The sequence below is a fragment of the Danio rerio genome, chromosome 14 (genome assembly GCF_049306965.1).
Source record: "Danio rerio strain Tuebingen ecotype United States chromosome 14, GRCz12tu, whole genome shotgun sequence".
NCBI lineage: Eukaryota > Metazoa > Chordata > Actinopteri > Cypriniformes > Danionidae > Danio > Danio rerio.
In genome coordinates, this window is record NC_133189.1 from 44,402,570 (window position 1) to 44,428,059 (window position 25,490).

General features: G+C 37.4%; 1 protein-coding gene across 42 annotated transcripts in view; it reads left to right on the forward strand.

The window, feature by feature from the left end:
* Positions 1–25,490, forward strand: part of diaph2 (diaphanous-related formin 2) — a 712,207-nt gene that overhangs the window by 570,774 nt on the left and 115,943 nt on the right. For all 42 annotated transcript variants that reach the window (XR_012389930.1, XM_021481247.3, XM_073922125.1 and 39 more), the window contains one exon: positions 14,110–14,274. Coding sequence is in view for 41 of the 42 variants with exons in the window: in XM_021481247.3 (XP_021336922.1) it covers positions 14,110–14,274 (165 nt within the window). In the remaining variant the exon portion in view is untranslated. The remainder of the gene's footprint in view (positions 1–14,109; positions 14,275–25,490) is intronic.

Here is a 25,490-nt window from a genome sequence, read left to right on the forward strand (position 1 = left end):
CAGCTCAGCAGGGACTCCATCAGAACAATCCTACTAGTCTTGATTACAGGCATGCTCAGGAAATATATTAACCACCCTCCTGAGAACCACTCTCACACTCGTTTCAACCACCAGCTCTGATGGAAAGGTAAAATGGGGGTAAACCTTATTAGACAATTGCTTTTAACTAGATAGGCAAGCTTTCACCGCCATTAAAACGCTTAAACCCACACGTTTTCTCTTCCTCGCTTTTTTCTCCCTTCTGTCAGAGTGATTTACCTCATATTATTTCTCTCTCTCTCTCTTTTCTCTCTCTTCTTTCACTCTCACTCGTGTGTATACCGATGTGGTTTTCAATTAAAATGAAGAAGCCTGCAATTGTTCTCATTTCAGCAGCTGTACGATAGCAATCGCTGAAACCAATTGTGTGATTCGTGTAATCACAGAGCAGTTTGTTAGGAGTGATAAACTTAATTACTTGCAGGTGAAGGCACACTAAGAGATACACCGCGTGGAGGCACCTATAGCATTACTAACAGCTTGCCTGAAGGATGTTATCATGCGAGGGGATGCACATGGCTGCAGGTCATCTAATCTGTTACAGATTAGTACACATTGGTCGCATGTATGATGATTGAGGATGTTTAATGACTGATGTACTCTAACTTTCTAAAGTTGGGTCACTAAAGCTATTTATTCAGTTAGAGTTAAAATCATTAGAAATGTGTGTATATATATATATATATATATATATATATATATATATATATATATATATATATATATATATAAATGGATGGATGAATGAACAGATATATCAATCGATCATCCACCAAGATGATGTGATGCCAGCCCTATTGCATCTGAACACACACCATCTCATTGGTGGAGAGGAGTCAAAGTGATGAAGCCATTTATATTGAGATTTCTAGGAGGCCATGATGGATGAAGACCAGTGGGTTAAAACCCCTACTCTTTTTTTAAAGGACATCCTGGGCAGTAATGCAGTCGATGTACAGACCCATTGTGGTAAAGAACGAGCTGACCCGAAAGGCAAAGCTTTCAATTTACGGTCAATTTATGCTTCTACTCTCACCCATGGTCATGAGCCTTGGGTCATGACCGAAAGGACAAGATCTTGGATACAAGCGACCGAAATGAGTTTCCTTTGCTAGGTGGCAGGGCGCACCTTTATAGATAGGAGCTCTGTCACCCAGGAGGAGCTTGGAGTAGAGCCGCTGCTTCTTCACATCGAGAGAAGTCAGCTGAGGTGGATGCCCCCTGGAAGCCTACCTAGGGAGGTGTTTCAGGCATGTCCCACCGAGAGGATGCCTCGGGGAAGACCCAGGACACGCTGGAGGTACTATGTCTCTCGGCTGGTCTGGGAGATCCTCCTCCTCGAGATCCCTCTAGGGAAGTTGGAGGAAGTGTCTTGGAAGAGGGAATCGGATGTTCTCTACTAAGAGAGCTGCCCTCGCAACCCGGCCCACCACAGAGAGTAAGCACCTTGGTTTAACATCTCATTCAAAAGACGGCGCTCAATGAGCAGTATAGTGTCCTCATCAAAATACTGGGGTATTAGGACCCACACATTAGGACTGCAGGTTGAGCGCCCCCTCCTGGTCTCACTAACACCACTTTCGTCAGCAACCTAGCTTTCCTATGTGGTTTCCCATCCAGGTACTCAACCTGCGCATCAGTTGGCGATCATGTGGGAGTTGCAGAGTGCTAGCTGCTGGATTTAAAGTGTTGAATGTTTATCAAAGAATCCTAAACAGAAAATGTATCTTGCTCAAAACAAAAACAAACAAAACAATTGCACCACAGCTGTTTTTATAGTCGATAATAATAAAAAATATATTTCCTTAGCACCAAATTAGTATATTAGAAATAATTCTGAAGCATTTGTATCAGAAAACAGACTGGAACAATGACTGCAGAAAATTATTCTTTGTATTCATTATATTTCACAAATATACTAAAATACAAACTTGTTATTGTATAGTAATAATAAGAATTGTAAAATGTTTTAATTAATTAATTAATTAATTTATTTATGTATTTATTTATTTATTTATTTATTTATTTATTTATTTATTTATTTATCCTGGCAGTTAAAAAATATACAACCAACTGCCCAATAGAAAGTCAGATGGTTGATAAATAAATAAATAAATGTGATTATATATATATATATATATATATATATATATATATATATATATATATATATATATATATATATATTTTTTTTTTTTTTTTTTTTTTTTGTTAAAGATGAATTTTAATGATATATCACGTTTCAAGGTAACATTCTCTTTAGGTGCTGTGATGTTCCTGCACACAGCAGAGTTTATTATAAAATATAATCCAAAAGCGTATGTGTTAGATTTATAATAATATGACAGGGTGCTGATGTAAATACCAGAGCATGTGAACCCGTTGGCCAATGTGTGAGACGCAGCACATCTGTTGTGGTGCCAAGATCAGGTCAGCAGAGCCAACAGCGTTGATATAAAAGATGACCTTCGTGGAGGCGCACGTCACGTGTACATATGCGACATTCGGGATACCCTGCAGAATAAAATAACCCAGCTCATGAAAACTTCACGCTTCCTCTGATGTATTTTTTTTTTCCCCGTGTTTGGCTATAGCTAATCAACACATAGCCTAAAGCTTTCGATATGTGGCCATCTACAGACAGGTTCACCTGTAGGCGCAGGATGTTGAAATCCATTCTTTTCTTTTTATTTTTTCCTCGCTATTTGCTCCAACCTGCAGTTTGGATGATTGTTTGGACAGCTCTCCACTTCACATGCAGCTGGAAACTGGCGCGAGAGGCATCCGAGACCCATCTCCCAGCTCCATAAATATTTCATTTGCAGAGATGCAGAATAAATTGACAGTGAAATTGACTCTGAATCCCGCTTTTAATTTTTCAAATGAAGAGGAAGAGAGGGCCTCTCCGCGCTGATGTGACAGGGAGCGTGATGTGACAAGAGGTCCCAACCTCGCCTCCGAGAAAAACCAGGAGATGGAATTCACTTATCCGCTGCCTCGCTGTTGCCATTGACACATCACATCCTGATTATTGCCAGGGGCCAGGGCTTTAATTATTAGCCAGTGTGTGGAGGTGAAATTAGACCCCCAGCACTGGAGGTTAATGTGGGGAGTGTAGAGCACGCAGCTAGCTGGAGGAGACTTGCTCATCTAATCTGCATGCAGACTTCACTCTCAGCTGTCAGCTCCGCTCGCTGATAAGAGAATCGAGAGAGTCTGAGTGCCGATGAAGGTGTGGATGGTAAAACACCTCATTTCCATTTGTCTCGCGTCTGTTTGTGTGTGCCCGATGACGCATGTCTGTGGGATTGTGCGAGCTCTACAATGCAGAATGCGTTCGTGTTCATTTTGTTTGCCTACAAGAGTGACAACTGTATCCTAGAACTGAACTAACTGTGTCAAACTGATGGAGGCTGGAGGACTTTATTTTGCAGAATGTATTTTGAGGCCTGCTTTGTTGAAAGCCTGTGTAAGCAAGGGACAATGCAAGGTCAAACTAAAAAAACTTTTGAGGGATGGTACAGTTATACACTGTGAAGAATATTTGTAAACAAGCATTTATCTGTTTATTTTAGTGTTTTTAAATTGCAATAGGGGACCTTGATCTTTCCTCAACCCAGACTATGGATATGTACCCATGTCTACATTTCTTGAGACCGCAAAATACATACCCACTCTGTAAATCATGACAATCAACTTTATCAAATGAAATGAGTGTAATTAACTCTAAGTTGACTGAAAGGTGGTTCTACTCATTTGAAAAGTGTTTTGAACTCAGTGTTGAAGGTAATGAGTTAATTAAATACCTCATTACTTCAACTTAAATGGAGTAAGTTTACACTACTCATATAGATTAGTTTTTTTTTTTTTTTTAGCTTAAATGGTTTGTTGCAATCAGTTTCCTCAAATGGTTTGAGTTGCCTTAACATATTGGGTTTTACAGTTGGTTTGAGCTCTCTTCATTTATTGGGTTTTACTGTGCTCAAATTGCTTCATTTACTCAAATAGATTAAGTTCACGGTACTCATAAGGATTCGTTTTTGAACTTAAATGGTTTTTTGCAATGGGTTTCCTCAATTGGTTCTAGTTACCTTAACATTTTGGGTTTTACAGTGCATTGCTACGTCTGGTTGCCACTGTGTTCATTTTTGATCATCTTAAATTTGCCTTGTACACACCATTTGCGTGTTCTCTTTTAATGTAAATTCAGCAGAAGCCCCAATATCATTTTCAATATCCAATACCCGCCCACCCCTTCCCTAAACCCAATCCTTAGTGATTGGCAAACTAGAAAAGAAAAGCCGCCATGGCCACATGATTTTACCATGTTTTCAGATGTTACCACATTTTAGGTCACATAATTATAATATAAATAAACAAAATACCCGTGAATCACAAAATACGAAAAGTATTAATTTATGGTATTTTTATTTTACAATATAAACTGTCAGTAATAAAGATGCAAAAGCTGTCACTAGCTTTTGTAAATGTTAGTTTAAGTTTCTGTTTATTTATTTGCTTTGTTTCTGAGAGTGTACAACTTATGAAATGGCTCTTCACCGCATAAATAAATTACATGGACAAGAGATTTTATTTTTTAACCCTTTAACTACCCCACCAAGAAAAAAATGTTTGGATTGCATTTCTTAACTCCTCATGTCGTTAGTTAACACACTCAATGCATTTTTTTGTTTTAACACATCTTATAATTTCTAAAATGTCACCCTCCACCAAATGGTTGATATGTCAGTTTATGGTAAAAGTACTGGACTTAATACATATACTATGAAAAAATAATTTAAGATCAATTTATTTTAAATAAATAATACATTTTTAAACGCATTAACTACTTAACCATTTTATTGTTTAATATTTTAATAATTTAATAGCCTAAATATCAGATTTGATCAAAAATAAATGTTTATATTTTTAGTTATTATTATTTTTAATATCTATTTAAGGGTGCAACATGGTAACTTAGTGGTTAGCACTGTCATCTTAAAGCAAGAAGGTTGCTGTTTCAAATCCTGGCTATGTCAGTTGGCATTTCTGTGTGGAGTTTGCATGTTCTCCCTGTGTTCGCTAGTGTTTCATTCGGGTGCTCAGATTTCCCCCACAGTCCAAAGACGTGGTATAGGTGTATTGAATAAACTAATGGGCCATAGTGTATGTGTGTGAAAAAAAATTATGGGAGTTTCCCAGTTCTGGTTTGCAGCTGGAAGGGCATCATGTAAAACATATGCTGGATAAATTGGCGGTTAATTCTGTTGTGGTAATCACTGATGAATAAAGGAAATAGGCCAAAGTAAAATGAATGAATAAATGAATGAGATTTTGAGAGAAACAATAACAATCAGACAATTTACGGAACAGTCATCCACAGCAATATTATTGCAGTATTTTTAATACTAAAAAAGCTTACAAATTTATCTTCAAAGCAGTTTAAATACATTTCCAAAAAGCCAAAAGTGACCAATCAGACGCAAGTATTCCAGAGAGCCATGCAATAAGATATTTTTAATAACATTAGTTGTCAACTACATAATAAACACTTGTTATTACGTGATTTAATATTTTAATAATTAATAGCCTAAAATATCAGATTTGCTTGAAAATGTATGTTTTTATTTTAAGTTATTATTATTTTAGATATCTATTTTAAATGCATTTTCTCATTATTTACTTTCAAACCAAATGCAATTGTTCATTACTGCAGATTAGAGTGGATTAAAATAACCTCATTGGCTTTTTCATTTTTAGATTTTTCTCACACACAACTGTCTGTTTATTTGCAATAAACAATTGCCTTCAAACATCTGGAAGGTGCTCCTTCATACATGATATCATCATAAATATGAAAAAAAATAAATAAATAAATTGTCAAAAAAATCACCTATTCTCAGTGATATTCTGTCAGATTAAAGTTAAAGCATGTCTGACCGTGAAGCGAATGCGACTAGCTTAGTCGAACAGTCGTCTGTCTGCACTGCAGCGCAGAGGCCTCTTTTCATTTCAATTTCAGAGAGAATAATCAATGCGCCTTCCTATCTTGTGTACAATTCACAACGGGTGAATCAGCAGAAATGCCTCCCGTTCCATTCTTTTCCTCGCAAAAAATTCCAGAGCCACACAAAAATGAGTCATCAGAATCTCAACGCTCATCAGCTTCATTACTGCCTGAGCAATTACCTACTTTTCCCCCTTTTAAAAAATTTGTTTCAGCCATGGCTGTTCTCATTATCGTTCCTATCACAGCATGCTAGGCTTGAGTTTCTGTCAATAATAGACCATTAATCAGTAGCGTGCTCTCCAAATTTTCTAGCGGTACCCTAACAGGGTCTGAGCGAAGTTTTTGATTGAGTTCAGACGCTTGATTGCTTGTACAGCTGCACAATACAGCATAATTACACATGGAAGAGGCGGCGGAGATACTATCTGACAGTCGAGGCTGTGTTGGCAGCTTTTAAGAGCAGACAGGACTGCGATGGTAACGTGCTGGAAAGCCTGTCGGTGGCACTCTGTTGATCTCCATCCAAGGTGTTGTGTTAATTACTTTGGATGCCGTCCAGAAACCCTCAAAGAATTTAGAGAACTGTGACGTTCAATTTGGTACAATTCAAATTGTATTTTATGGGTTACAGTGAACCCTTTTTCCCCTCTCTCTCTCTCACTCTTTTCCAATATTTTCATGCAACAGATAAAGCTCTTCTCCGGGTTCACGAGGTATAGGATTCTATTATTTTTATTCATGTTTGCCTGAAGGGAAGTGTCATTATTTGGCACTTGGGTTGTTTTGTGGAGATGAATGTTAATGAGGAGGCCCTTTATTTTTTACTGCATAATCTACTGAACACCTTGTCCTTCAGTCAGGGAGGCACTGTTCATTCTCATTGTCGCAAATGATGCAAGTACACAGTAAGTGGCAGTCGATTATTTAAAGGGGTAGTTCACCTAAAAATAAAATAAAACAAACAAAATCTCATTGTTTATTCAGTCGTGCTGACTGGAATAGAGAAGGCAGAGTCTGGAAACTTAAAAGAGAGTTTGGTTATGAGGGGTCATGAACCTCTGCCATTTCTTTCTTTCTTTAATTAGGGACTGATTAACAGTTAGTGTAAGGTCCTTTTAGAATTGCTCTGTTCATTATTATTATTAGTAGTAGCAGTATTCTTCTTCTTCTCTAAAATTGGTCACATTTTTAAGGCTCTGAACAGGCTCAAATACTCACCAAGCTGTGCACTAGGGCTGCATGATTAATGGAGAAAGATCATGATCTTGATTCGACCCCTACACGATCATAATTCAGCATTTCTATGATTCAGCCAATTATATTTTCAAGGTCAGGAGAAAAGACAGGCGGTCTTCACATTGTTTTTTATATGTAACATTGCTCAGCAACGTGGACACCTCCAAATGGTGTTAAAAGAGTTACACACTGTATTTATAAGGTATAATTCACCCAAAAATGTTTCTACCTCTGTTCAATTTTCTGTATTCATGTAATGACATATTTACGGTCGCGAAATCGCACGTGAGCTGTACGTGAGCTTTGTGTTTACCACAAAAAGGATGCATGCTCCCGCAATTTGATGACTACTTTAATAAACAGCTTAGTAAGAGAACCTGCAGCCTGCGAATAGCAGGTAATAAAGTTGTGAATGACGTTTAGTTTGTTGCACAGAGCAATCGTTTGGGAGCTGCGCAGGAAGTATGAGTTTTTTTTTTCTCATTTTGATGGCAATCATGATATGAGTGCACTCTGCAGTAAAAGTGAAACCAAAAGCATGCACATCATTTAAATGATCATATCGCATTTTACAGTTATGATTATGAAAAAGCACTTTATTTTTTTTCTTTCATAGCAAACACAAGGTGTTGTGGATGACAATAAATGTTTAACAGTGTCAGTATAACTACTCTAGCCTATATAATGTTGAATATAATGCAAGAGGGAATCTCATTAACAACCAGGACATATTTAAAGTCTATTCAGGTCCACTATTCCAAGTCTATGCAATTTATTTATTTATTTTTTTTTTTGCATTTTAACAAACAGTAGATATGCACATAGGCCTAATATTATTATAAAATTTTATTTTACATGTACAGAATCATGAGAAAATCATGATCTTAATTTTTTTTAGCAAAAATAACAATTGTGATTCTGATTTAAGCCAAAATCGTGCAGCCCTACTTTGCACACACACACCAAAAGTGGCAAAAATCTAATCCTAATTTGCTTCTTATTGATAGTTATTAATGTAGTAGTTGATTTTAGGTATTGAAATTTGTGAATTAGAATAAGATCATACAGAATATGTACTTTATAAATATAAATAATCAGAAAAAGCCAGAAATTATTTATATAACCATTTAGGACTTCGAGGACAACACAAACACTTAATATACAAATACACTTCATTAAAGTTCATATACACAACAGACATCACCTATATGCTATAAAATTGCAGGTTAACTATGTCTGTATAAAATAACTTTAATTTGATTGTAACTTTAACTTAATTTAAACAAATTAGTCATTTAATGAGTTGAATTGGGGCAACACGGTGGCTCAGTGGTTAGCACTGTTGCCTCACAGCAACAACGTTGCTGGTTCAAGTCCAGGTTGGGTCAGTTGGCATTTCTGTAAGAAGTTTGCATATTCTCCTCGTGTTGGCGTGGGTTTCTTCCGGGTGCTCCGGTTTCTGCCATTCCAAAGACATGCGCTATAGCTGAATTGAATAAACTAAATTGGCCATAGTTTTTGAATGAGAGTGTATGGGTGTTTCCCAGTACTGTGTTGCAGCTGGAAGGGCATCCGCTGTGTAAAACATATGCTGGATAAGTTGGCGGATAAATAAAGGGACTAAGCTGAAGGAAAATTAATGAATGAATCTAATAATAATCTAATCTCTTTTTTGGAGAAACAGTAAATACAGTATTTGTTATGTTTAAAAATGACAACTTTAATCTCCTTGAGAATAACACATATTGTGTTTCAACAATAAAAGGTTTAGGATGACTTGAGAATGAGTTTGTGATGATTTTTATTTTTTATCTATTTGTGGAAGTCTATTCCTTTAAAAGATGTGAAGAGCACTGCATTTCGCTTGCAGTGGATCAATAAATCTGCCAAACAGAGACCCTCGCTCATACACTGCAGGCCTGCTTTCTATCTGTGCTATTCCCCAACAATAACAACAGACAGGTTACTATTAGAACTACTGTTTATTTCTGTCCCTCTATCTTACCGTGACATGCGATTAGTTCTTCAAAAACCCAACAATGTATGCTTCTTTGCCCTATTCCCCTTGTACAAATGCTCTATAGCCATGAATGCAGTCCTTGCTGTCGGCCTGGTGAAATTACGCCAACCTTCTGCTCCAAACTGAGGTGGGATGTATATATTTGGCTGTGGGGCTGGAGGGGGAAAGTCAATCCACACTAAAAGCTTAGTTGCTATCTGCCTCGCAGCACAGAGCCAGGAGGCACATAGGAAAGCATTAAATAAACATTAATGGAAGTGGGTTAGGGGAGATTTATTAAGGAGGCTTTTTGGCCTAGCCTAAGGGAGCCATGCACCATTTTATTCACTCATACAAGCACACAGGTAAACAAACAAGGTAATTTATGGCAGACTTCACAGGTGGCAGTGTTTGGAATTCACTTTCTGGTCATTTTTCTAGAGGCAGACAATTGTTTTTTCACACCGTCTCCAGGTATTTTAATCATTTATCTTGTGCTGAATGGTTGATGTGCAGGATCCTCTTCTCCAGGCTTCTTTGTTGCGCTATCATTAAAGTAGTTTTGTAAAGTAATGAGGTTAAAGTGAGTTTTTACACTATTTTTCTAACGCTGTCTTGTCAGAACGTCTAGCAGGCACTATTTATTGTTATAGAAAAGTTAAAATAGGGAACGTATTTCTTTAAGAGAGCCTTTCTGTATAGTGAAATATGGTATGTTGCTGGGGAAACTTGTGTTCGCTCTTTCCTTTGAGGACAGCTGGAGAAAAACAGAGAGAGAGAGAACCAGAAGGCGGTTGCTTTGGAGAAGGGAGCGCATAATGTTTTATCCAGGAACTTCTCTCCACCCCAGCATGTGAAGCAGAGGTGACACGGGTGACAAAGAAGCGTGAAGAGTATACTTTGAAAGTTCTTACAGAGGTAACGAAAAAGAGAGAGAGATTGAAGTAAAGAAAAAGCAAGAGAAAGAGCTGAAGGAATTGCTTTTGGAGGAGAAGCCGGGACTGATATTGGACCGTGCATGTCAGCTGTTGTCAATGTGACAAATCTTTGATGTGGAAATAATAGCCGGTGAGGGCTCGGCCCAGTCCGGTGGAACTACATATGACTGTGATGAGCTGTTGTCAAACACTCCCACGTATTCTCCAACACTTTCTCTCAGGCAGCAGCAGTGTTTTCTCCATTGTATTCAATTGAGACTAAATCTCAGAGCTCTTCTGCTTTGATTTAGCTATATCCACATTCTTCATTTTAACCAGAGCTTGCTCAAACACAACATATTAAAGTAGGGAAGCGTCGCACAACCTGTTGAAGATTTTTGCTTCATTTTTTCATCTTAAAAGAAACAGGAAGTCATTTCGAACTTGTCAAAAGAGCTCATAAAACTCAGCCCCAAGGACAAGACGTATACACTTTCAGACGTTATTGCAGATTCAGACTCATTTTCTATTCAGCTTTTAGGACTCTCACCATAAATGACTGTTAGAGTAAAGCATTTGCGTTAGCCATTGTGGAATAATTGCCAGCATTATGTATACTCTAGCCTTCATAATTTTCTCTAAATATTCTACTCTTTACTCACATTATAGGATCTGTCTACACCATTGAGATCCATGCGGTACTTATAATTTAGACCTTTTTCACTGTTGGTTGGATGGATGAATGGATGGAACGAAATTACTGTATAAAATGTGTTAATGAGGTGGCAAAATGATAATTTTGACAGCAATCAACATATACTTAGTCCATTTTGAATTGAGGTTAAAAAAGTACTTCATTAAATTATTTATAATTTTGGCATAAAAATGCCTTACATTCTGAAACGGTAGTTGAACTTTAATAAAAATATATTTTTGTCAGAAAAAAAGGCTCTTGAAATATTGATGTAGGGATACTCTTTAAATACTTGGTGCATGTTTTGTCAAACATATTCTGAGATTATCTATTGAGTTTTGTCACAGTGCTGTGTCACCTGGTATTCGGGAGTTATAAAAAGGGCTATTTTTACTTATCCATTCTGAATATTTTGACCAAAAACATAAGGTTGGTCCTCTCAGATTCAGAGCAGTTCTAGGTGAAAGCATGTCTAGGTTCCTATATAGGCCATTTTTGCAACATCTGAAAACGTAGCCCTATATATGGTTCGTTAAAATGAACAACACAGGGTGGTATGACACTGTTCCTTTTCACGATAGCAGCTGACCACTTACCTCTATATGAAAAGCTTTCTCGCTGTTACAAGTTTGTCCAGTTAGCTAGCCACTAACATTGGCGGACTTGGAGAGAGGAGTTGACCGTGACGACTGGGTTTAGGTCTGACAAAGATCAGTTCCGGAAAGCGTATAAGACAAAAACAGAAGCCAAAAAAGTAAATAACAAGATGAGAATGTGGTAAAATCTGAAATCGTGGTGAAAAATCAGGCGAGGGCTTTTCTTTTTCTAGATTGTTTTTTGGAACTCTTGGTTGGGTTTAGGAAAGTGGGTGGGGGGTGTCAATCGGTGCTTTTGAAAACACTTTCATATCACCCTGCTGCCCAAGACCGGTTACTCACTGAAGCTAAGCAGGGCTAAACCTGGTAAGTACTTGAATGGGAGACCACATGGGAAAACTAGGTTGCTGTTGGAAGTGGTGTTAGAGAGGCCAGCAGAGGGCGCTCAACCTGTGGTCTGTGTGAGTCCTAATGCCCCAGTAAAAGTGAAGGGGACACTACACTGTCAGTGGGCGCTGTCTTTCAGATGAGATGTTAAACCAAGTTCCTGACTCTCTCTGGTCATTAAAAATCCCATGGCACTTCTCGTAAAGTGTAGGGGTGTAACCCTGGTGTCCTGGTCAAATCTCTCAATCGGCCCTTACGATCATGGCCTCCCAATCATCCCCATCCACTGAATTGGATTTATCACTGTTTCTCCACTCCCCCAATAGTTGGTGTTTGGTGAGCGCAAAGGCGTTGTTGTCCTGTGGCTGCCATCGCATCATCCAAGTGGATGCTGCACTTTGGTGGTGGTGTGAAGAGACCCCCCTCATGATTGTGAAGCACTTTGAGTGTATGACTATACACAATAAATGCACTATATAAATACACATTACAATACATTACACTATTTAGGGAATAAGAAAGAAGGGTCAGTCAATCAGTCAGTCAGTTTCAGTGGATTTACGCAAGAACAGCAGGTGCGAATGACACTTGTGAGACAAATTTGAGTTCTCAAAAGAATTCACAGCGGCCTCTGGTGGCTTCGTAAAAACAAAAACTGCAAAAATCGTACCTCCTTGGATGTATTTGGCCCTCTCCAGAAATATATATAGCGGTACATTTTCAGAATGAGCCGGGGCTGACTTTAAAATATTGAGACCAAACTTGAAGCATGTTTTGACAACCATATTCTAAGGGTATCTATTGAGTTTTGTCTTAGTGTTGCGTTACTTAGTATTTGGGAGATATAAAAAAGGGCTGTTTGTACTTATAAATTGTGAATATTTTGACCAAAAACGTACGGTTGGTCTCTTTAGATTCAGAGTGGTTCTGAGGCAAAGCATGTCTAGTTTTCCATTAGGCCATTTTTGAAGTCTGTGATGTTTATTTGTTGTTGTTGTTATTGTTGTTTTAAAGCTTAAGTTGTATGAATGCAGTGATATTTTGAATTTTAATATTTTGATTTTAATAAATAATATTAATAGCTTGCATGGCACTTGTTTTTCCTACTATGGGCGTCAATGGTTACAGTTTTTTACCCAACTATAAAATACCTTCTTTTTTGTTCAACCAAAGAAAGAAACTAATAAAGGTTTATAAGCACTTGAGGGTGAGTAAATACTGAGTACATTTGCGTTGGAATACTTCATTTTAAGTTCATATGAAACCTTTACAATATTTCTCCATTTCACATCAGAAAACATTAGAATGGAGTAATTTCCATGATTCCATTCAACATGTTGTTGAAAGAGATGTTTTCAGGACAGCACATTTATGGCTGTTAAACAATCTGACTCACATCTGAGTGTGAATAGTATGAATAAAATGCCAGACGTGGATTTGAAATACCCTCTCAGTTCCTTCAAAAGGGCATACTCAGGCCGTCCATGCACTTTGAATCCAGGAAACACAATTGTGCAGAATACGTAGATGCTTTATTAGCATATGGCAGAAAGAAAACGAGGCGCCAATGATGCACCCTACCTGTTTGTTTACTTTGTTTGTTTGTGTGTGTGTGTGTGTGTGTGTGTGTGTGTGTGTGTGTGTGTGTGTGTGTGTGTGTGTGTGTGTGTGTGTGTGTGTGTGTGTGTGTGTGTGTGTGTGTGTGTGTGTGTGTGTGTGTGTGTGTGTGGTTTTTGAGGCCAGAGGCGTCCACGTGCGCCTCGTGAGCGGTGAGATAGCACATCCTCAACAGGAGCTGTCAATAGCCATTCAGTGTGAAAACCTGCCTTCATCTGCTCTTTAAATTACACAGCGCATCTCTCACGGGGGTTCAGCGCACACTGACCCCGCTTGTGTTTGGAGAAACAATGAAACAATGACTGCAATCAGCTATTCCCTCCAGCATCTGCGTTAGTCCCCCAGACTATGAAACTCTCCTCTATCCCTCCTGCATCGACGCTAATAGCTCAATGACTCCAAACTTAGATGGAGAGGTTATTGAAAGTCTCTGTTTGTCTCGCTTGACCTCTGCGGAGAAGCGCTGGCTTTGCTCAATTTTCCGCAGGTGACCTCTTTTGTTGAAGGATTGTGGTGTGGATTTTGAGGGCAGCGAGGTGCTTTGTTTGTCGATGTTTATCCATCACTGTACAATAATACCCCTGCTTGTCCTTCCTTAACCGTATCCTTCTCACGGCTTCTCCAAGCATTCGCGAGAGCAGTACGAGAAGCTCTCCACGATGCACAAGAATATGCAGAAGCTCTACGAGAACCTGGGGAGCTACTTCGCCTTCGACCCACACACCGTCAGCATCGAGGACTTCTTCGGAGACCTGGCTAACTTCCGCAACCTCTTCATGGTGAGTACAGAACCACTGTTACCTGTTCCGCCTGAGCAGAGTGCTACTTTCTCCTGCTCTTTACACTCCTCAAGGTTGAAGAGAGTCAAATATATTTTTTTTCCCTCTCTCTTTCGTTCTCTAATGTGAATAAATCCAGAAGAGTCCTCGAGAGCAGGTGCAGATAATATTCTAATTAATAGTTCCAATGCCTTCTCCGCAGCTAGACTGCACGGGTCAGGGTTGTTGGATAGAAGTATGATTAAGTTTAGGATTGCTTTGACAGCTTCTGCCACTCGGAATGTGAGAGCACGGTTTTCTTTCTAACTTTTTTCTTTATACATATATATATATATATATATACAGCTTTTTATCAATGCAGAATTTTAACATACATAAACTGTGCTGAGAATGGAATGTATAATGTATTACCAAACGTGTGGCACCCATGCAGATAAAAGAGTCTCGGAAGCCTCTTATCCTTTCAAAGTTCCATTTGCTTCTGTATTTGGCGGATATCAAGGCAACGCCTCCTCCCTGTCAACTAAAAATCCCTACCTAGGGTTTAGGCAGGTAGGACTAGGTTATTCCTGATAGGATGGGATTTATCCAGACTGAGTGTGAAACCAGAGGAGGCGTTTCAAGTACATCTCACTGTACAAAGAAGATAGAAGATGTTCAGCTAATTGATTCTTCTTCTTCTTGAAGTCTGACTTGTATTTGCTTCTTATATCCTAAATGGGGCTTAGGGATTATATGAATGAAACTTTTGAAAACTTTTATGCAAAACATTAAGAAGCTTAACAGAAAATGAGTCTTTAATTGTGGGTGTGAATTTTTTATTATGGGTTACCTAATTATTCACATTTAGCCTAAACATGTATAAATCGTTAAAGAGTGAACTGCACATTTTTATTTTCAAGATGTGAGTAAAATATTTATTTTAAAATATATTGTGGAAAAATGAATATATATATATATATATATATATATATATATATATATATATATATATATATATATATATATATATATATATATATATATATATATATATATATATATATATATAATGTTTTTTCTTCTTTTCTTTTTACTAAATAATTGTATTTGTATTGCTTAAAGGTGATATATTAATTGAATGTCTTCTGTTAAGTGCGATTATGCCTTGCATATTAATGAAGCATTTTAATGCATATTAATGAAGCATTTTTGTTTTGTTTTCAACAACATTCGCAGATGTTGTTGAAAACAAAACAACATCTGCGTTTCTGTGGTTGAAAATAAACACAGAATTTGCAGTTGAGAAGTTGTGCTTTTGATGCTATGCAGAGAATAAGTAGAAAAAGAGAATGTATGTATGGGTGCGGCCAATGAAGGACTGGAGAATGAATGACAAGACAAATTTCACTAAACTCCACCTGTTAATGTCAGCTGAGTACAAAATCATGAATCAGTAAAATGAAAGTCGTTGTGCACCTCCTGAATGTAACTTTTGCATTGCATTGAGGATACCATAATTCTGTGATTCAAATTATTCATTTGTATCCCAAAAATTAGTGAAATTTCTGACAAGAAAACCCTCTTTTGACCTTTTTTTATTGAACAGTCATAGAATTAATTAGATATTTTAACAAATACATATTTAATAATCACTTATTACTGATATGTTCTGAAGCTTTTATACATATTTTAATGTATTATCAATTCATTTGTATTTGTTTGAATATTTTACATTTAATCGTTTGTCATTTTAAGTTGTATTACTCCTTCAGGAAATTAATTCTTTACAAGAAGAGCTTGTCTACCCATAGTGAGTGTTTATTGAATGGAGAACATTTCATAAATTTTGGTTTGCAGTTTAAATAACACTTCCCCTGTGAGAAGTTGTTAGCAAAACTGCGGCAAGGGCATCCTGGGATTGATATCATTTTCATTGAAAATGGGACTTCAATATGGATTTAAGGAGGAAGGCAGAACGCCTGCAAATACAGCAGCCTTAGTGTTTCCTCATTTCGCCTGCTCTTGCCTATACTTCATCTCCCTTAAAGCCAAAAAAAGAAGTGATAACACTATGTCCAGAAGGTATGCTCAAAGTCTTCAAAACCCATTACAGTGAATGGCAAGCTCTCCTTGTCTGAGGCTTCTCTTCACAAGAGAATATCTAGAAACCAACTTTCATTCGCCCTGATCAAAGTCTAGCAGCACATGACACGGCTCTCCCCCCCAGGATGCAGCGTTGAACGGCTGTAAAAGGGGCATCTATGAAAATAAATTATTCTCTCAAGCGAATAGGTCTTTATGAATAAGTTATCACTGATTTAGACTTCAATGCTGGGAAGAGGAGGGCTGCTGGAGAACATAAACGTGGCTGGACGTCCAGTGGCACTACAAATATTCCCTTTGTGGCCTTTTTCTATTCATGTATATGTATTTTTTTTTTACTAATTCAATATTTTATTTTATTTTATTTTTCTGTGTAAAATGTGTGAAAAGGCCAAAAAGTTGAGAGTCCTTGTGGTGTATGCTAGGGATGTCATATTCTCATAACCAGACTTAATGTGATACATTTACAAGTTATTCATTATCAAGTGTTTGTCCTAAATATCCAGGTAAAAAAAATAAAATAAAAAAACATTTAGCAAATTTTAGCTGAGTAAGCTCACCAACTTTGAAATGCCATTAGTCCAAAATCTTGCCACTGTATTCATTCCAGTTGAGTTCTTGTATCATTAACATGTTCTGTTCAGTATATTATTCCTTTTTAGCATGGACAGTCGGCTCATTAACAAGGGTACTACAGAATATTACTTGTAGCGTAAGTTGTTAGAGTTGTTAGGTTATTATCAAAATTTACAATGTGTATTTTACTAGCACACATTGTTATTATTTAACAATTAATCCATGCAAGTGAATCTTCTGAGACAACTTAATCTACTACTCTTTCACTGATAAGGTCGGTTTGACAGCTTCAGACACAATATTCTTAATCATGCCCCTTTTACCATTAGTTTGCTATGAGGGGATTGATGCATGAAAAAAAAGCCCCGCCCCCTATTCAATATTCTATTTCAGTTGGAAACACACTAAAATAAAAATCCCAGCGGCTTCTTGTTCTTTTGGACTTTAAATGTGCTAATTGAGGCCACCCAACTAAACCTCAATCCCATCCGGGTCATGGCACCAATTTGAAAACTCCACCTATACTCTTACTGATTTGAACTTGTAACAAGGCCCAATCCCAATACTAAATTTCTCTTACTCCTACCTTTAATTTTGCATGTGAAGGGGTAGGCTTATATCCTATATAGCAGTCACACAACATACATTTACATCTAACAATACCATGCCACAAAAGTCTGGTGGCTGGGAATGACCTTTTTACAGTATCTGGTATAATGTTAATGTTGTTTTCGTGTGTTTACATAGATGAATATGGCCACGGTGTAAATGCACAGAACAGTTACAAACTTATTGCCACTTTATATGATTATAATAACATGATATTGTTGCCTTTGATGATTTCCTGAAAATAAATACCAAAAAATAACACAACTGGAATACATACAGCAGTTGCGATCATTGATCTCATATGTAGTAAGAGATCGCATTGACATATGATGACATGTGCAGGTTTATTAGTGGTTTCCCAGTTCTTAGGGGTAAAGTTTAAAGCCCTTCCAATTCACACTTTGTTTTAAGGGCCAAGGGGAAGGGGTAGGGGTACAACTGGTTTTACAGAAAGGAGTTTAACCCAATTCAGAATCACCTCAATGGACTTTATGAATGGAGTTTTGTTAATATTAATGCGACTAAATGAATGGTTATGGTGTGGTAGGACCATCTAGTTCCTCTCCTAACATGCAGCAAGTGGAATCTAGAAGACCCCTTCCATTTTATATTGCATTTCTCCAAGCAGGATTCGAACTGGGATGCTAAAGACCACCTCAAATAGAGCTACTGTAGATACAGTAAATTGCTTTTCACATCAAATCCTGTTACAATGTTAGCCACGTATTTTCAAATGTACTCTTTGACTCCTTGGCAGGGTAAGGTTATTAAAGAAATTTATATTCATGACTGGGCCCCGCACATAATATATGTTCCACCATAGCATATTTATGGCACCTCATAGTTTTATCAACATTTATCCTCAGAAATGACCCACATTGCTATATGTTAAATTGCCTGAGTGACACATCCATTTGGTAGGACAAAAAAAAAAGCCCCGCCTGCCAGTTCCCATGAAGCGTGCACGCTCAGATAAGCGAATCCATTAGCTATATTTCTTTTCAGGGTCAATAGAAATTAAATTTGATTTCAGCACATGAAGTTTGTTTCAGATCGTCCCATCAATTTATCCAGTGCTCTGCCACATTTGAACTATGGAGAGTAAGAGAGAGAGAGAGGGGGACTCCCACTGCATCTTCGTCTTCTCTATGTAATCCTGACTAGCGGCTGTGGATGAATATCAGTATATTAATGCCTTATCAAAGTGCGGCAGATGGCGATAAACCAACAGTCTCACTTGTTAATTGAGTGAGCCACTGATTACGCCAATAAAGTCAGCAGAGGTTGAGCTACAGTGATGGTGCCTGACAAGCATGACTCAGCTAATCAATAGACTGTACACGTATATGCAGTGAGCATGCATATTTAGCCCTATACAGTGCACCCAGTTTTTCCACATTTGGTTATGCTACTGCTTTAGGTAACACTTTAGAATAACTATACGTTACAACTATTTAACACATCATTAATAAACTGTTGGTTAATGAGTTATAAATTACTTGTTAAATAAAAGTTAATAGTTTGTTAATTATTTATAACAATCCGTTTTAACTAGTTAATAGTCCATTAATAAACTGTTAGTTAATAAGTTGTGAATTACTTTTTACATAAAACTTAGTGCCTTATTTATAGCCAATAGATAATTTACAAGCTGTTTGTTCAACATAGATGAAATGTTTAATATAGTGTTTAATGTATAGAAACACACATACTGAGCCATCACATGGCAGAACAGCAGTATACAACAGAATTCAAACTTATGAGGTTTGGGGACTTTTTGTGCTAAACATGAAAACAAAATAAATAAAAAATAGTTTTATTAGAAAAGTTCTACGAAAGTTTCACTGGTATTAGTAGATGGTTATAAAACTATGAACAACTGATCTGTAAAGTGTGAGTTAATAGTTAATTTAGTTATTAGCTTAAGTATTGGGATGTTATTGGGACGCTGTTCTAAAGTTGCAACTATTCCTCATGTACTAACAGCTAATAAGTTAATAAATGAAGAATAGTTGCAAGAATAACATTCCAATCACACATATAAACTATTAACTGATACTTAAGTATTTAGTAAGTGTTTTACCGCTTGTTCATGATCTACTACTAATTTATTAGGTATAGTTATAAATCATTAAATCAATATAAATCAGTACCTCTTAAACTCTATCAGGTTGGATGGAAAGCGACAGGTGTACAGTCATTTTCAGATCTCTCCAGAAATGTTCAATAGGATTTAGGTCTGGGCTTTGGCTGGACCACTTAAGGACATTTACCGAGTTGTTGTGAAGCCACTCTATTTATATGTTGGTGGTGTGATTTGGGTCATTGTCCTGATGGAAGATGAATCGTTGCCCCAGTCTGAGGTCAAGAGCACTCTGAAGCAAGTTTTCATTCAGGATTTTCTTCTAATCTGACTTGTCTTCCAATTCCTTCTGTTAAAAAAAAAAAAAAAAAAAAAAAAAAAACATCCACACAGCATGATGCTGCCACCACCATGCTTCACTGTAGGAATGTAAGCGGTACCTGGTTTTCTCCAAATGTAACGCCTGGCATTCACTCCAAAGAGTTTAGTTTTAGTCTCATCAGACCAGAGAATTTAGTTTCTTATGGTTTGAGAGCCCTTCAGATGCCTTTTGGAAAATTCCAGATGGAGAGTGGCTTCCGTCTGACCACTCTACCATACAGGCCTAATTGGTGGATTGCTGCACTGATGGTTGTCCTTCTGTAAGGTTCTCCTCTCTCCACAGAAGAACGCAAGTGGTCAGACAGAGTGACCATCGGGTTATTGATCACCTCCTGACTAGGACCTTTTCCCCCAATCACTCAGCTTAGATGGCCGGCCAGCTCTAAGAAGAGTCCTGGTGGTTCCAAACATCTTCCACTAATGGATGATGGAGGCCACTGTGCTCGTTTAAACTTTTAGAGCAGCAGACATTTTTCTATAACCTTCCCCAGCCTTGTGCCTCGACACAATCCTCGGAGGTCTACAGACAATTCCTTTGTCCTCATGCTTGGTTTGTGCTTTGACATGCTCTGTCAACCATTGGGCCTTATATAGACTGGTGTATGCCTTTTCATACCATTTCAAATCAACTGAATTTACAACAAATGAACTCCAATTAAGCTGCTGCCACATATCAAAAATGATCAGTGGAAACAGAATGTACCTGAGCTGAATTTAGTTGAATAAATTTGCAATAATTTCAAACAATCTTTTTTCTTATTGTCATTATGGGGTATTGTACAGTAAGTAGAATTTTGAGAAAATAAATTAGTTGAATCCATTTTAGAATAAGGCTGTAACATAAAAAAATATGTGAAAAAGTGAAGCGCTCTGAATACTTTTCAGATGCACTGTAAGTGTGCGCTTGCAAAAACCAGTCATTGAAGAACGCTGGCTTTATCTATTATGTCGGCCCTGGGAATAATGATAATGATGATGCTAGTAATGGAGATTGTGATGTAGTGTGATGTCATTGCTGCCTCGTTTTCATTTCCACCGAGCAGTCACTGTGAGTGATAGTAATTAAACCCAATGGAGTGTCCCTGCAGATTAGTCTAATATTAAAATCAACACACACAACATCGGCCACTTTTCAATCTTGGCAATTTTGTAGGCCTCTCACAGCCTGCTGAAAACTAATAGGGGATGCGATCCAATAAATAAATAAATTACTCAAATGCGGTTCAGTTCGTGTACATTTTGTTTTGGCCAAAAAGGCCCATCTGTGGTGTGGATTTGTTTTGTCCTCCATGTCTCACACTCTTTTTTTTTTCCCATTCTGGAAGTATAGCCAAGTGTGAATGCGTTGCATGTAGGACAATACATATATGATGAAAAAATTATTTATGATTTATAGAGCCCTCTGGCTTTAGGAAAAAAACAGCTTTTTTTGTCCATGTGTGCAACACATATTCTATTCTGAGGAAAGACTACAAAGCCACATCCACAACGAAGGATTGCAGCAGTATTGTGCTTCCTTAGTGTCACTCCGCTGCACATGTACCCACCGAATATATTTACAAAGACATCTAGTCCTCAGTGGCTGCCTGGAAGGACACCATCCTATCCTGTGCTTGCCAGCATGCATAAACACAACCGGGGTAGATGGAGTCCATATTGGCAAATTCAATTCCGCAGCAATTCCTCTTCTAGAGTAGTGCAAACACTACTGTGTACAACAGCCCGTCGAGCGTCGCTTTACCAATCTACTGTAGAGATCGCACAACAAACTGTTTTTTTTGTTTTCCTTCCTTTGTAAAATGCACTTTTCCCAGGTGGGTGCATTGTGTTGATTGGTGTTAGAAGTAAATTGCTTGTTTATTATCATCTTTCGTATTCGCAGATCAAGTTGGTGATTCATCCAACTGAAAATGTGATCAAATCCTCCCACATTTTCTTAACTGAAGATGGATGTGATTATGCGTTGTTAATATTTTGTGTGTAAGTGAGAGTGTTTATTATTTTATTAATATCCATCCTTTATCCTTTATGCGGGTTTAAATAGACATGCATGCAAATGGGTGAAAGATGACAAAAAGTGCTATACAGCACTACATGCCATATTTTATCAGTTCATTAGTATATGCATGTATTTAATATTTATTCATTCAACAAAATAGTGTTATCATACATACATAAATACACAATATTATTTATTCATACACTACTGATCAAAAGTTCAGTAGATTTTAGTAGGATTTTTAAGTGTTCTTCTCCTGCTCTCCAAGGCTGCATTTATTTATTCAAAAATACAGTAAAAATTGTAAAATTGCGTAATGTTGTTGCATCATAAAATAACCGCTCAGAACTAGTTTATAATTTAATTTAATAATTTATTCCAGTGATTTTTAAGATTAATTTTCAGCTTCTTTACTTCAGTCTTCAGAGTAAGATGATCCTTCAGATATCACTCTCATATTATTATTATTGTTTTTATTATTATTATTATTATTATTGGAATGTGAAGAGACTTTCAACCAGCACAAAAAAAAAAAAAAATGTTTGTTAAGACAATCACCTACTGCACCTTTAATAATTTCACTCATATTTTGACATATATATATATATATATATATATATATATATATATATATATATATATATATATATATATATATATATATATAATTTAACAAATATTTATGTATAAAAATAAGAATAAAAAATAAGAAATAAAAATGGTATGTTCCATCTTGAAGTCACATAAATAGTCATTTTTTATGGCATCATCTTTTTAAAAATGCAGACAGATAGAGTGCTATCTCTCTCATTTTTAAATAACCCATCCTGAGTACTCTAATTAAGCAAAAGAGTTTTAAGGGAGACCTTTCCCCCTGTAATCAGCTTTCCTAATGACTTTGGATTATTTAGTGTGCAAACACAATTAGCCAGCCTAATTTGCCTTAACATATTGATTGGTGGCCATTGCTGACGACCACGGGACTTCCAGTGGATTTGCTCCTTGTTTATTTCTGTCTTTTTGTTTTTTTTTTTTTTTTGGTGAAACTAACCTTTACCTTTGGTTTGCATAGAGCGTATCTGCAGCTGTGAGATATCAGCTTTCCCTGGCAGGGAGGACCGATGGGGATGCGATTTGAATTCGCAACAGTCAGAGGCACTGTGACCATGAGGAAACAAATTTCCGTGAGAGCGTGCAGCTCGGATGAATGCTTTCAGCCCGACAACATGATCATGGTCTAAATTGTGCATTTATTTCTCCCAAGCAGACGTATGTGCTGCATGTAAAAATGGCAAATCGCACACATCCCACCGTCATTCTTGCTTTATGCTAATGCGATTCTGTCCTTTGTAGTCAATAGCACAGACGCTTTTGCGCTATGAGAATGATATTCAAAAGCACTCCCTCTGGGGACTTGTTTATCTCATGTAAAGCTTCCTAATACCTAAAACACAATTAAGAAAATTGATAAAATCATAAATACTGCCCCCAGGCTAATTGGGATCAGGCAAAGAGTTGAAAACATGTTTGTTGCCATGGTAAGTAGGGTTTTTGCATGTTTGATGAGGCCAAGATAATTACGTTGTGTAATCGTGTTTGTAGTCAGGATTGTTTGTTTGTTTATGAAAACTTTTTGCCAGCAGGAATTTTTTTTTTTTTGTCACTCTGAATAAATGATTTTTCAATTAAGGATCTAACGCTTGACGATGGGTTTGATGCTATCTCCAATTACAAAACTGAGATTGAACTGTCAGTTTTGGAGAGCCGTAATCCAGTGGCTTCATAATACTCCATTTGAGAATGCGAAATCACAATAACGGGAAGAATTGTTTATGCTAATGTTTGTTGTCACTCTCTGCTATGAATAGATGAATATAGAATCCCTTCTCGCGCTCTTTGAAGGACAACCATATGCATGCTGACTCAATTACTTTTTATTAGAACATATATTATGTTTATTCATCGCTGACTTACAGTTTTGCAGCCAAATGCAAATCTGGAACAGGTGCGCGTCTCTCGCTCTTTGGTGTTCATCCGTCTCGCTGTCATTTCATGAAAAGACTGTGTGGACTTGACAGTGGCTCCGCTAGACATTGGCAAAATTCAATTGTTCAATATATTGTGATTATATATTGATGACATTCAGAATACATTCATTAATTTATTCATTCATTCTTTTTTTTTTTTTTTGGCTTGGACATTAATTTGTCAGGGGTTGCCACCGCAGAATGACCCACCAACTATTCGGGCATATGTTTTACCCAATGGACTAACACACTTTGGACAATTTTGTTTACCCAATTCACCCTTGTCTTTGGACCGTGGGGGAAACCGGAGCACCCAAAGGAAACCCATGCCAACACGGGGAGAAAATGCAAACTCCACACAAAAATGCCAACTGACCCAACCATGACTTGAACCTGCGACCTTCAAAATACAGTGAATAATTATTTATTATTAAAAAAAATGTTATTGTATTTAGGATTTTTCACATTCACATCACCTAATGGAGCGACACAGTGGCACAGTGGTTAGCTCTGTTGCCTCACAGCAAGAAGGTCACTGGTTCGAGTCCTGGAAGGGCCAGTTGGCATTTCTGTGAGGAGTTTGCATGTTCTCCCTGTATTTGCAAAGGTTTCCTCCGGGTGGTCCTAGTGCTGGTTTTACAGTTGGAAGGACATCCGCTGCGTAAAACATATGCTGGATAAGTTGGCGGTTCATTCCACTGTATGACCCTTGATAACTTTTCAGCCTACAACACCTTAAATAACAATGCCAGTAACTCGCAACCCCTATATTTCTTAAAGGTTGTTAAAAATGTACAAATGTTGCACACACAACAATAGGCCTATATAAACACAAGCATATTGACAACATAAAAAAGTGCAACAGTTTAACAACAATATGATATAATTGATATATTTATTGATTAGTTTGTGTAATTTAATATTAACCTTGTCTAATGAGAGCGGTGGGCACAATGTTTTCAGCACAAGCCTATTCTTGGTTTAATTTTAAAGACCACCACTCAGAGATCTTCCTCAATGTTCAGTTGTGCTCTGTATTTATTTTTAATGTATTTGATTGTGGTGACGCAGTGGTGCAGTAGGTAGTGCTGTCACCTCACAGCAAGAAGGTCGCTGGTTTGAGCCTCGGCTGAGTCAGTTGGTGTTTCTGTGTGGAGTTTGCATGTTCTCCCTGCATTCGTGTGGGTTTCCTCCGGCTGCTCCGGTTTCCCCCACAGTCAAAGACATGCCGTACAGATGAATTGGGTAGGCTAAATTGTCCATAGTGTATGAGTGTGAATGAGTGTGTGTGGATGTTTCCCAAAGATGGGTTGCGGCTGGAAGGGGATCCATCCATCGTCGATGGCCTATAGACATCTCGATGCTGAGCGGCCATCATGATCATCCGCCCCGCCATCATCGTAGCAGCAACCCACTCATGAAGAAACACACACTCAGGCCCCATTTACACTAATAC